Source organism: Protopterus annectens, chromosome 3.part0, assembly GCF_019279795.1.
Source record: "Protopterus annectens isolate FY-2018-M chromosome 3.part0, PAN1.0, whole genome shotgun sequence".
In the NCBI taxonomy this organism is placed as follows: domain Eukaryota; kingdom Metazoa; phylum Chordata; order Ceratodontiformes; family Protopteridae; genus Protopterus; species Protopterus annectens.
In genome coordinates this window covers 788,460,136-788,474,088 of record NC_056731.1, presented here as the reverse complement: position 1 = coordinate 788,474,088, position 13,953 = coordinate 788,460,136, and the positions used below count along the sequence as shown (strand labels likewise).

At 39.6% G+C, this 13,953-nt stretch overlaps 1 protein-coding gene across 1 annotated transcript in view; it reads right to left on the bottom strand.

Moving 5' to 3' along the window:
* Positions 1–13,953, bottom strand: part of TRIP13 (thyroid hormone receptor interactor 13) — a 1,214,790-nt gene that overhangs the window by 112,698 nt on the left and 1,088,139 nt on the right. Inside the window, exon 13 of the mRNA XM_044065139.1 lies at positions 5,624–5,693. Within this exon, the coding sequence (XP_043921074.1) occupies positions 5,624–5,693 (70 nt within the window). The remainder of the gene's footprint in view (positions 1–5,623; positions 5,694–13,953) is intronic.

Here is a 13,953-nt window from a genome sequence, read left to right as displayed (position 1 = left end):
TACATTAACAGATTTTGCATTGTTACGATTTATACAGAGGTGATTAATACTAGTAGGAATGCATCTGCTTGTATTCTCTTTGGTATCACAGACTTCATTTTCACTGAGCTACCTGAAACGTATTAATTTTAATGTTTCTATATACAGATCTCATTTTTCACAGCTCAGACATTTCTTAATTTATGAAATATATCTGAGACATTTGCAGGACTCTGCTGGCAAATAAGAAAAACGTGCGTTCCTATTTTATCTCTAGCATTAACAAAACAGCTACCAATAAGACTTCCACCTCACATTTAAAATACGTATACATTCTGTAAATAGCTACTTTACAATCCAAGCTGCAATCAACTTCAAGAAAGTTGTTCTACACATTACAAAGAGAAGAAAAATAACTTTTCAGTTACAGTTTATAAACAGCACTAAGAAAGAGAAATTTGTTTAATTATAGTTTCTTCTTCATTTCCTTCATTATTCTTTTAAACATTAATGACAAAGTGAAAATTATACTTTACCGTCCACAATCAGTTTAAAATAATCCATAAACTTCCAGTCTTTTTTTTTCTTTAATTCTTCCCCCCATTTCTTACAGAAACAAAGTTGCCTCTCCAAAATATCCCTTTAGAGTTTTTTGGTGTTTATTTCCTAATTTTCAGTTCTTGCTGTTATTCTTCTTGATCATCTAAAATTGGTCTCTGGTTCAAGTCCAATGTACTGCTTGTTTTTCTCATTATCTCTTATGCCTTTTTCTGTTGTTTAACTATTTTCCTTTGAAACACTGGAAATGTTCTGTTGCTGGATTGTGCCTTTGTCAGAGGAATGAGATACTACTTTATCCTTCTGCCACAATTTTGATAGGACCAGCTCCTTCTGCTGCTATGACTGTACCTTTACTAATACAGGTCTTGGCTTCTTTCACATGGCCAAATTTGGAGTATAACCAAACGAGGCACGCACGTAGGACTGAAGGTGCTCGGTCCAAACCACGACAATACATCCAAAAAGAAAGGGACCAGCACTCTATGGCAACAGATAAAAATAGATTTATTAGGATTGTAAAAACAACCTAATTTTGGTGCACAAACCGGTTTTGGCTATGAAAGCCTTTCTCAATGTGACTTAATAATGAAATACAAATTTGGAGTATAAACACAAGGTGCCCTTTCCATTAAAAATCCTGTTATAGAATACCAGCCCAGTTGCTTGTTTGTGCTTTTATAAAATTAATGTCAGAACAAACTCTCAAACCTCCTAGCCAACACTCTAGATGTCCCACAGGGGTCTATCTTGGGACCACTTCTGTTTTCCATTTTTATCAATGACCTCCACACTGTAATCCCTGAACCCATCTGCATTCAATATGCAGACGACTCAATGCTGATCTGCACTGACACCTTGCAAACACAGCTGCTATCAATAACTCAGAGTACTTTCAACCTAGTAGAGAACTGGCTTGCCACTTGCTGTCTGATTCTAAAACCTAATAAAAAAAAAGCTCCTACTTTTGAGCCCCACTCAAAGATCCACGACATTATCTCTCTCCATTAAGGCTAATAACGGTACCATAATCTCTCCAGATACCCATACAAAACTGCTAGGAGTTATTATAGACAACAATCTTAAGTCTGATGTGCACATCAACAAAACAATCAAAACCATTAACAAAACTGGGCTCACTATATAGGATAAAGCCATTCCTTACCCCATATGCCAGGACCTCCATTGCCCACTCCCATCTACTCTCTACACTCTATTATGCTTCCCCTTTACTGGCCAACCTAAATAAAACTGCTCTTAATAAACTCTCAAGCTGTTATAATAACATAGCTAGATTTGTAACTGGTCTACCCTATAGAACACATCATTGTAAAAATCTAAATTATCTCGGATGGCTAGAGCTACCCAGGCAGAGTCAGTATAATCAACTCATTGTTGCTCACAAAGCACTTAACCAGCCAGATAATACACCTGCCCTGAAAAACATCATCTATCCCCACTCCAACTCCAGATCACCCCGGTCATCTAATAGAATATTAGTGCAAACCATCATATCCAGCAACTCAGCTGGTGACTCCCTGTTCGCCAAATCTGCTGCCAAAAATTTGAATTCCCTTCCTGCTAACATTACTCTGGATACCACCCTATCTCAATTTAAAATAGCTCTCAAGGAGTATTTCAAGTTTCAATGGATATGTCCCTGCTCCAAGCCAGACTAAATCTTTATGCATACTGGTGTACCAATACTAAGTCTGTAAGTGGTACTCAAATATCTTTGTTAAGCCAGTTTAGAAGGTTGTTAGACTGTACTAATTTAACTGGACTATAAAATGTGGTATATTCATATAAATTTAACTAGACTATAAAATGTGTTATATTTATATTATGATATGATTACTCCTGTTCTATATGACAATGTAATGATTGTATATGTACCTTTGGAGCTTTTCTCCCCGGGCCTCCGCTGAAAATGGACATGTATCCAGTCGGACGATCCCGGTCAACAAATGTAAAATAAATAAATAAACAATACCATCTGTTCTTTCCAGTTTCCCAGGTACAACGGAAAATCTCAGGTTTCCTCTGCATGCTCTGTCTTCTAGCTGTAATATTTTTTTGAAAACAGTTCTTGATCAGCCTCATATTTATCTAGTATTTCCTTCATTTTAACCTCTAATTTCTGCAATTTGTTAGCTTATCTGAACTATTTAAAGCTATTTGTTTCAGCATTTTGTCACCGAATGTGTATATTTCAACAGTGTTGCACTTATTTTAAGCATATCTTAATGCATTTGATTAACCTTTTTTGCTAAATTACAGGAAGACATCTCCTGTTATGAGGATGAAACCTGAGCTGTTTCAAGGCTCTTTCCCCAACATTTTTTCCCCTTTTCCAGCTGATTTTGTCTTACTTTCTCTGGATTTCTTTAGCTGCTGACATCCTGGAAGTGTAGTACCTAACCGGTAACTGAATTTTACCCAGATAAGTGGGTTTCACTGGCTACTTTTCCAAGGTTTCTATTTTCATACTGGGCGATCTCTAATCCACTGTTGATCAGTGTGCAGAGTCACCTTGGAAGTAATACCACCCAAGATAAAGTATACTCGGTTGTTGTTTTCCCAAGATATGGAATTCCCTGACTGAATCTGTATGAAAGGTTTCTCATCCAGGAAAAAAGAGGTCATTGTTCCCCTCTACTCATCACTCATTAAACCCATTATAGAGTACAACGCCCCTTTTGTTATGTACCTCACAAGACATCCATAACAACTGGAAAGGTCGCAGAAATACCTCACAAAGAGGATTACCAGCTTCAAACAGATGCCCTATGCAGACCATCTCAAAAAACTCCAGCTTTACTCCGTCGCATATCGCCTACTCAGAGGCGATCTCTGCCTAACATACAAAGCTATGTCATAACCCAGAGCTGTTGGACATGCTCCACTTAAAGAAATCCCAATCCCTCTGAGCTACACGCTCTAGGGACCTAAACCTTGTCACCACAATAAACAGAACAAGCTGGAGGGATAGATTCCTGTCCCAGAGACTTCCCATACTCTGGAACAAACTACCTATCTATATCAAACAAAGCTCCTCATTAGCACTCTTCAAGAAAAATCTCGATGATTGGATGGGAGATAGGAAATTCGTCTCGGGGATCACTTATGTGGCTCTGCTCAGCATGGGCACAGGAAAATAATTTTCTTGGGTGGCAAAAGCCAGGGTACCGTTTGGCTAGGCTTATATAGGCCCTAGGGCCAATAGCCTAGTACCTACCTATGAACCTATGCTCCCAGATATCTACCCACTAATACGTTTTTGCCAGTTTAAATGAGCTATACCACGTTCCTTGCCTCGGAAAAGGCAAGTTAGCAATGGCCGTTTCCCTTGCTGTCCTCTCTGATTTCTGGGTTGCTAACTGAATAAACTGAACATGGATCTAGGTCAAAGTCAGGGCTTTATCCTTCCAGGCCATGGGATCAAGTACCTTTGATCAGAAAGTCTTGATCAAATGGTCAGGGATGAACTGTCATCAGCAGTTTGCACAGCATAGGCAGGATTTGTCTACAGTTCTGTCAGTAACATACAAAATACCAGCAGCTGTCCTGTTGTGGTCAGCTGAATGAGTATATGAATACTATACAAAAATGCAGGCATACACTTTGAATACACTGTTTTTTTTTTGTTTTCAGTATGGTTGACCTAAGCATGGGACATGGCACCAGCTGTATTAGTATGGTAAGTATAGATTGTGGAAAGGGAGAATGTGCCTAGGATCTCTAGGTATACCTGGCAGCAAGGCACAACAGCCTTGTCCACTCGGTTTATAAGATATCATTTCTTGCTTTTCCCCTCTCCTTATCAATGTGCTATTTTAAAGCGTTGCTTGTTAAAATGATTTTACGTTGATATTAACAGCAGATAGTCTGCTGTTTTGGATATCCTACTGATGTGCTGTTTATTCCTACAGTCTCTGCATTGTGGAGCTTTGCTCCCCAGGGATCTAAGTGAAAATGGGTCTAGTTCAGCTGGATAACCAGGTGATAAAAATAAGCAAAGAAGCAAAGACTACTCCCTTCCTTCGTGGAAACGTACCTTAAATGTAGTAGGAACAGGATTCTGATTAAGTGAAATACAGTGTCCCACTGTCACTTTGTTTTCTGAAAGGACCTATCTTCTATCTGTGCAATCATTTTAGGTAAAATAAAACTGACCACAAAAGTCATTTACCCCAGATGCACTGCCTCTTTGCAAACCTAAGTACAGGACTTAGAACCATGGCAATAACCACATAAAACAGTATGACGGGCAGTGTGTAATGCTGTCAGAAGTGGAAATCTATTTACCACTTGGGCATTTCATGCTTTTTTCATGGCACTGAAGCCACTGAATTTGTACAAATGTGTAAGACTTCCAAAAAATGAATAAAAAAAAACATTAAATTAGTGCTTGAAAAACAACCATCAATGGCTGACTAGTCAAACAGAGGTGTCAAGACAGTGGCTACAGGGAACACAATCCACTGTGAAAGAAAGTCAGGAAAGTTGGAGATGCTGTCCATACATAATGTCACAGGAACATGCATCAAAGCTGGCTGGTCCCAGTCAGGCATTTTCTGGAAAACATGACTAAGACAGGCCTAATTCTTATTGGTATTAATTCAGACAGTACAAACTTCTGGGGGAAAAAAACTGTCTTGTCTCCACTTAAGGTGATAGTTTTGCTGCTACAGTCTGCAGGAGTTTGTACTTCCGCAGCAATGACATCCAGAAGTATTTTTCCCCATGTCATCTAAACTGTGGATTCTGCTAAAGAGGGAGCTAATTCAATTAACTGATGGGCTCAGATCTATAAAGGGGACCTGTGACTACTATACAATTAATTTTCTGGCTAAATGACATACTGCAAAAAGCTTACAATCTTCAAAGCAATGGAATCACTGACATGCGGGAAAGCTGTGCAGAACTATGACTCAGATTAAAGCTTAATGAAATGTGGAAAATATGACATCAGAAGACTTGAACAATTAATATACTATGCTTAAGTTACAAATAAGTATGCCACATCCTCCAAATCTTTATCCAGAAAAAAAGTTTGTATCATAACATCAATGAAAAATCTTACCTGAATGTAAAGTGCGTGGGCTAAAAAGGGTAGTTTCCTCAACACCCTTCCGCTGAGTCCTTCACTTTTTCTAAAATTTAGCAAAAAAAAAAAAAAAAAAAAAAAAAAAAAAAGGTCAGATTCCTTACTGAAAATCCAGTTAAATAACAACTTGGCACAACAGTAAGTATACAATACAGTGGCTGTTGGAATACAGTGCACTAAGTGTCCAAGCACATTCACAGTTATTAGCAAGTTTTTCTGGGAATATTAGGGACCCCAGTAACATCAATCCACTAACAATTCAGTTATAACAATTTTCACAAGCAAAATTATGATGGCTGCTATAAGCAAAAATATTCCAAAACGAGGTACTTTATCATTCTCTGAAAGTCACCTAAAAGAGACAGATAGCCAGACATACAAAGGACAGTACAGTTGCACAAATCCTACTTAGCCCTAACAGTAGATATTTGAATTTCTTCCCTGTTTCAGTAGTCTATGGGTAGTGCCCTGTCAAGGACACAGCACCCGGCCAGCTTGCCAAAGCTTTAGCTCTCCTTCCTCACACTCACTCTGTCTGCTAACAGGCTACATCCTTTCTGGAGGGAACTATCAGTAACTAGAGTGAAGTAACTCTTCAGGATTTTACTGCCCTGAGAAAGGAAAGTAGATCCATCCTGATAAATATAAATTCATCCAAACAACAACTATAACAAAGGAGGCTGCGTCTATCCTCAACCATCTACAATGGAGGATGGGGGGAGGATGTCGCTATTGCAGCAGTGAAGTTAATCGAACAGAGTTCAGTTGTGCAAGGGCTTACCACAAAAGTAGATGTCTGATCACTGTTTCAGTATTCCAAACTGCTGGTTTATCTCACCAAATAACCTAGACGTCTGGTCAGAGTCTGGCCAAAGCCTTCCATAGAGCCATATGTCTGATGTATGATCTAAGCCTGTGGGTGTAAAAGTACATAACTGAATGTATGAACATGAAAACCTCCAGAGTATCTTGGAGCTAGGAAACCAGGAGACATCTGAAGATACCAGATAGTAAAGCTCAACTAAGAGGGGAAAAAAAGCAAAGAATAGCAGTCCATGAGAAGTAGGGCAAAACCTAGTTAAACACAAATAAGGGGATAGCAGGGTGGAAAGGAGTACTGCAACTGCGATCAGTAGAACATCTACTGTTACAATATGTTCTTAAAAAAATGGATTATAGCCTTCCTTACATCACTGTTGCAGTATTCCAAACTGTCGGGTGATTCCCAAAGCTTAGTGAATGTTGAGAGTGGATGGATCTGTTATAGGAGAGTTGTCAATTAATCCAGAGAGAACTGACCTTGCAAAGGAGGCCCTGGATCTTGAGGAAGCTTTTACCCTGTAATGGCTGGTGTTTCTATGATGGCTGTCGATGTAAAAGTCTCCAGAACAGTAAATTATTCTGGTTGAGTGTGCTTTTACTGTTAAAGGTGAAGATTTCTCATGTGGAGAATAAGAGAAAGGAATGCATTTAGAAATTCAGGCAGCAATAGTTTGTTGAGAAACTGGGTTTCCCATCTTTTTTTTTTTTTAAAAGAAACTGATCAGCCTTCCGGATGAGCTCGGTTTTGTCCAAGTAAAATCTGTGCTGTCTGTGTACATCCAGGGAACACAGCATTCTCTCTCCCTTATTCAGAGGATTAGGGAATAAAACAGGGAGAGTGATGGCCTGACTGAGAGATTGCTCATTTACTGCTTTAGGAATAAATGAGGGGTTGGCTCACAGATGCACAGTCCTTGTTAAAAATAAGGAAGGGAGAGGTTGCCATCAGGGTTTGGAGTTCAGAAACCCTGCTAGCTGAAGTAAGGGCTACTACAAGTATGGTTTTCCACGTACAGAATTTGAGAGAAGCAGAAGCTACTATTTCAAAGGGAAGTAGAGTCAGCTTTTCAAGGAGAAAGTTAAGGTACAAAGAAGGTAGAATAGCTTTCCTAAGAGGTTTTAAATGGAGGATGCCTTTAAGGAACTGTTTTACCTCTAGCCTGGAAAGAACAGGGTGGTCTAGAGGTAAGCATGCAGAAATGGCTGATAGGTGTGTCTTGACTGAAAAGTAGGCAAGACATTAAGTAGCTCACAGAAGAAAGAAAGGATAGTAGGGACTCCTGATTGTATAGGGTCCTGCTCATTAGTATGCCACCAAAAAGAAAATCTTTTTCCATTTGGATAGAGAAGATTTCCTAATAGTTTCCTTGCCACCTGAAGAACGTATAGCACATCCTCAGAAAACTGGTGCCTGAAAGGGATAAAAATCCTATCATCCATAATGTCAGGCTGAGGGATGATAGGTTGGGTTGTAGTAGTGAGCCCTTGTGTTGTGTTAGCAACTTCACTCTGTGGGCTAACTTGTGGTAATGACCCCTGGTTAGGTCATAGAAAAGGGGGAACCAACACTGCCTTGACCAAAATGGAGTCACCCAATAAGATTTTTTGAGTTGTCTCCCTGGATCTTTAACCAAACCTTTGGGAGTAATGACACTGGAAGGAAGGCATAAAAAAACCTCCCTTTCCAAGGAAAGGGACATTGTATCCATCCTCCATTCCTGAGGGCAAGGAGTCCTCAAGTAGAACTGATGTGGCTGTCTGTTGTGGGTGGAGGCAAATAAGTGTATCTGAGGGATTCTACATTTGTGGACTATGTCTAGGAAGACCTCTCTGTTCAGCATCCATTTGTGAGGTTCTTCCCTTGATCTCCTTAGAAAGTTTGCTAGAATGTCCTGTGAAGGAATGTAAACTGTTTGAAGGGACAGGCTTACTTCTGTGGCCCGTTCTCATTCAATAACAGACAGTCTGCATAGCTAATGAGACCTTGTTCTCTTTTGCTTATGTACTACAACTATAGTGTTGTTTTTGAAATTTTTGAGGTGGCCTGGAGACCAGGTGTGGGAAAAAATCTGCAAGTCCTGAATCAGAGTCTGCATTTCCTTCAAGCTGATATGTTCTGCCCTCTGATTTAGTGGCCATAGGCCCTGGATTCTTAGGAATCCCACCCATACTCCCATGCAACGTCTTAAGTATATGTGTGTAGTTCCTGGTGGACTATCTGCAATTTGAATGGCAGGCCTGGGTTGAGGTTTACTTTTGATATTCACCACTGAAATTCTTTCTTTAAGCAGGAGAGGCATGAGATCTGTGTGCCCAGAGGATGAGAATGCAGGGACCAGATAGATTTCAGATACCACTGAATTTTTCTCATATGGAGTCTGGCAAAGTGGCTATGGGCATGGTTGCAGCCATGAATCTCAGTGCCCTGAAAACTACTCTGAAGGGGGTAGGAGGGACAAAGTAGTCAGAGAGGCTGTACCTTTTTTAGAGTTAGGAAAGCCTGCACAAGTTTGGTGTACAGTCTGCAACCTAGAAAGGATAGGCCTTGGGTAGGAGTCATTGCAGACTTCTTGAAGTTGACCGTGAACCCCAGACTCTGAAGGAGGGAAATAGTGAAACTGAGATGTAGCAGAAGGGTCTGCTGAGAAGGTGCCTGTATTAACAAATCTAGATATGGGAATATTTGAACTCCTGAGTTCTTCAAAAACTATGATTGGTGCCAGACAGTCTTTGAATACCCTGGGGGGCTGTAGATAATCCAAGGGGCTGTAGATAGTCTAAGGGGTAAAGCAGAGAACTGAAACTTTGATGAAAAAAAGCTGAAAAATCTTAGAAATTTCCTGAAAGAAAGGTGAATTGGGATGTGGAGGTAGGCATCTTTGAGATCTAAACAGACCTGGAAGGCCCAAGGAATGATGAAGGGCAAAGGAATCTGAAAAGACAACATCTTGAACAAGGGACCCTTGAGAAAGGTATTGAGGAGGGACAAATCTGGTACAGGTTTCCATTCTTCTTTTCTTGTTACTAGAAATAGTCTGGAGTAAAACCATTTCCCACGTGTTGCTGTGAAAGAGGTTATATTGTACCTATGTCGGCTATCCTAAATAATAGAAGGTAGGAGCTGTACCTGACTGGGAGGAGGAGGAATGCCCTTGAAAGGAACAATTTCCTTCCAAGCTATCCTCTAATTCTGTTGAATAAGGGACAGGACCCATTTATCTGTAGTCATAATCTGCCATTTTGCAAAAGATGAGGTTAGTCTTTTTGACAAGGGAAGGGATGGACTGAGGGGGACAGGAGGAGGTAGGAAGCAGTCAGGTTGAATTGTCAGGATAAGAAGACCTTCCCAGACTTAGTAGCCCTGTCTGGTTCATCTTAAAATCTCTTCCTATATAAGAATCTAGTCCCTGTGTAGGGTCTAGATTCCCTGTGAAAGAAGGAGGTGGATTTTGATAGGTAGTTTCTCAGATATCTGGGGTCAGTAGTGAGGAAAATTTGTCTGCGATCCATCATAATTCTACCTTGCTGTTGCAAGGTTTTAAACAAGTTGGCTGCTTCGGTGCCAAATAAAAGATCTTTACTTAATAGGAGAGTCTTGTAGCTTGACTTTGACGTTATCAGTTAATGACAATAAGCAAAGCCACATGTATCTTCTGATTACAAATCCAGAAGCAACTGCTCTGGAGGAGGCTGCCACTGTATCATAGCAGCACTTGATGCTATGTCTAGTCACCTGTAAAACCTGAGCCAGCATAGACACAGTCTGTTGCTTATTGCTTGGCACTTACTGAGAAGACAGAATTGTATATAAATTACGCAAAATAGGCATTAGATATTTTGCCATTTGAGTATGATAATTCAGAGCTTTGAAAGCCAAAGTGGAAGAGCTGTATATTTTTTCCAAATCTGCAATTGCTCAGCTATCTTTACCAGAGGGGTGGGTATTAGCAGCAAGGAGTAGTTCTTGTCAGTAGAAACAGAAAAAGCAAAGGGATATGTCAAAGGGTTCCTACACAGAAATGTTAAATCTTTAGGGATCTGATAAAATCTATCAGACCTTTTAGGAGCTGGGGTCTGAGAATCAGATGCAGTGGTGGAGGCAAAGTTATCCAGAAAAGCCACCAGGACAGAAGGGGCTAGTGCAGGTACAGGGGTCCCTACCACTAGCACACTGTAATACTGTTCTTGCACAACACAATATGTCTAGATTCTCACTCAAAATGCTTCATGTTAGAAACAGGTTATCCTAAGGAACCTTCCTCTACAGGATCATCCATAGATGAGTCCTCATAAGAGGTCACTTAGCCTGGGGAGTCAATCTGGGAAGAGTAGGCCAGCGAATGTTTATCTGAATCAGACTATGCCTCATCATCCTCTGTGGATGAGTCCAGATGTCTCTTGTGAGTTGTAGGAACAGAAGAGAGAGCCTTAAACAGGTGTTTGGAAAAATAAAATACCCACTCTTCTTCTTGGGATGTCTGAGGAAAGGAAACATTTTTGTTTTTCTGTTTTTTTCTTCTTCTGTGTTATATACAGTTTAACAAGACACGGATGATCTGACCCTTGATGTACCTTGATTAATGACCCAGGTATTTCTTCATAGGTTCATAGATTAGTACTAGGCTAACTGCCCTTGTGTGCCAATTTGAGCATAGCTAATTATCCCTTGAGAGACTCAAACCTTGCACCTTGTGTTTGTAAGGCAAACACCTTAACCATTATGCCATCCTCCCAACCCCTTTCCCCCGACTGGCTTTTCAGTGACAAAAACATGTGATTAAACTCAAAGACATATGTGCTGTAATTAGAAATCTAAATACATTGACATTTTCCATGCATCCCAATGTTTAAATGTCACTGTGTACTATGTGTATTTATTAATGCATTTGGTGCAGAGGACTGATGCATACTCTTTTTAACTATTTTCAATAATGAAACCAAACCATAATATATATATATATATTAAAGGACTATAATCTGGTTGTTGATCATAACTAATTTGTTGTGTGTCCGAGAAGTGAATTTGAAAAAACTACATTAGTAGTAAATTATTTGAAGTCTATGTTGAGAACACCATACAATATTAAGTTATGATCACTGACTTTGTAGTATGTAAAGCTTTCATTTTTTTTATTTAGGTCTAGTGGAAACACTAAGTAGGTGGCTTACATCATTAAAATGTAGCTCAGACTTTTATTCTATTTTTTCAATTTTCAGAAATATATGAATGCAGCAAAATGCACAAAACAACAAACAGCAGCAACAACAAGACATAAACAAGAAAAAAAAAAACAGCATAAAACTCAATACCATGGATGGAAAAAGAAAACAGAAAAAAACAAAAAAAAAATCAAATACATAACATGTTAGACAATTAAGGAATCATCATCATATTCATGTCCATCAAAGGTTATCAATGATAATAATTTTATCAATCTATCAGTAGAGCAAAAATGCAGTAGCGTGCCAGTTTAAGACAATATATTTTTAGGTCCCACAGAGGCAGGAATGACATGTTTCCTAATAACAAAATGGTCTTACATCTGAAAATAGATGCAAAAGTCTGAATTGGTACATTATACTCTATAGTATATACATGTGGAATTCCTTTTTTTTGTCTAAAACATTTTCTGACACAGTATTACAAACATTACTTGACGTGGAAATCTATAATTACTAACATTTGCAGAATACTCTTGGGCCCTTTAGCAGTGATTAGACATGTTTCCCCTTACTCACCCGCACTGGTAAGATCGTTCATTTTGGATGTGTGAGAATCAGACACTATACTGGCCTCTGGTGGGTTGACGTAACAGGAGTCTGAGAAACCATTTAACATACCACGGGTTTTGAAACCACAGCAGGTATGTCAGACTCCCAACTGGGCAGTGAAGACATAAGGCCTAGGCCTCTAGAACTACTTTGGGATAGGCGGGATATTGAGAGTGGAAGGATCCACCATTTTAGCTTGGGTGAAGTGCTTAAGGGACAAGATCTCCAAGTAAGTGTTAAGGGTTGAAAGGCATTTATGTATTTAGGTACAAAAGACTGGCAGATACTACAAATTTTATAATCTTGTTCGGCACCTAGGCAAAACAGACACAGGAAGTGAAGATCCTTGGAGGGAATCTGCCTAGTACAATCACACCTTCCCTTCCTAGCTGACATCTAATAGAAATGCAAACACCAAAACTTTAAAACAAGGAAGGTTCACTTCACTGGTTCAGGTAAGACCAAAGATACCAATGACCACACACAGAACAGACACATGGGTACAAGATCTGCATTCACAATGACTTTTAGAAAATCTGAGGTTTTCACTTTCATATGTCCGCTTATGTACCCTTAAACCCGGGGGCTTAGGTCATACATCAGATATGTAGCTCCATGAAAGGTTTTGGCTTTGATACCTCAGCTGGATGTCCAGGTTATATGGCAAGATAACCGAACAGTATGGAATACTGCAACAGTGATCTAAGTAAGGGTACCTATGGTTATGGATAATCCAGGTTATATGGCAAGATAACCGAACAGTGTGGAATATTGCAACAGTGATCTAAGTAAGGGTACCTATGGTTATGGATAAGTAGGACTTACACAACTGTACTATGTTCTTCATTCTCACTGCTGAAGTATCTGGGAAGAGGAGGGATAAAGTCCAGGAGCCCCTGGAGAATGGTCCTAGTAAAGCCCATCTTGGAACTGAGAAGGAATAAAGTTTGTAGTGCTTTATGAAATTATGAATAGAGGATGAAGTTTGCTGCCTCTAAAATACTTCTAGGGTCCACCAATTTCCATTATGCCACTGAAGAGGATAAGGGTCTGGTAGAATCAACCTTAGCTTTACCTGAAATAGTTATACCATGGTGGAAATAGCAAAACACAATAGCAGAGGATAACCACCTGGATATAATCTGTTTAGACACAGGATGGTCTTTCTCTTTTCCACAGAGCTGCTCAGCCTTCTAAAAGTACTTGCTTCTGTTAAGGTAATACCTGAGCTGCATGTGTACATCCAATGCATGTAGAATCTCTTCTCCCTTCGTCATTTCTGGAAGAAGACTGAGGATTGATAGCTTGAGTCAAGGTAAAATCAGAATAACTTTAGGAATGAAATAAAGATTTGTGCATAATGAAATCCTATCCCTGTGAAAAATCAGATAGGGTTCACCCACCATGAGAGTTTGCAACTCAGATAGTTGCCTCACAGATGTCAAAGCTACAAGTATAACAGGTTTCCAAGTAATGAAACACAAGTCAACCTGAAAGGCTGGTTCAAAAGGAGCCAAGGTCAGTTTTTCTAGAACAAAACTGAGATCCCAAGGAGGAGTGATTGGCTTGCGAGGGGGTCTCATGTGCAACACTCCATTCGGAAACTGTTTGACTTCAAACATAGAAGAAAGAGGTGGATCCATAGGTAGACAAGTTGAGATATCTGCAAGATGCACCTTGACTGAAGCATACATTAAGCCATTTTTAAGTAG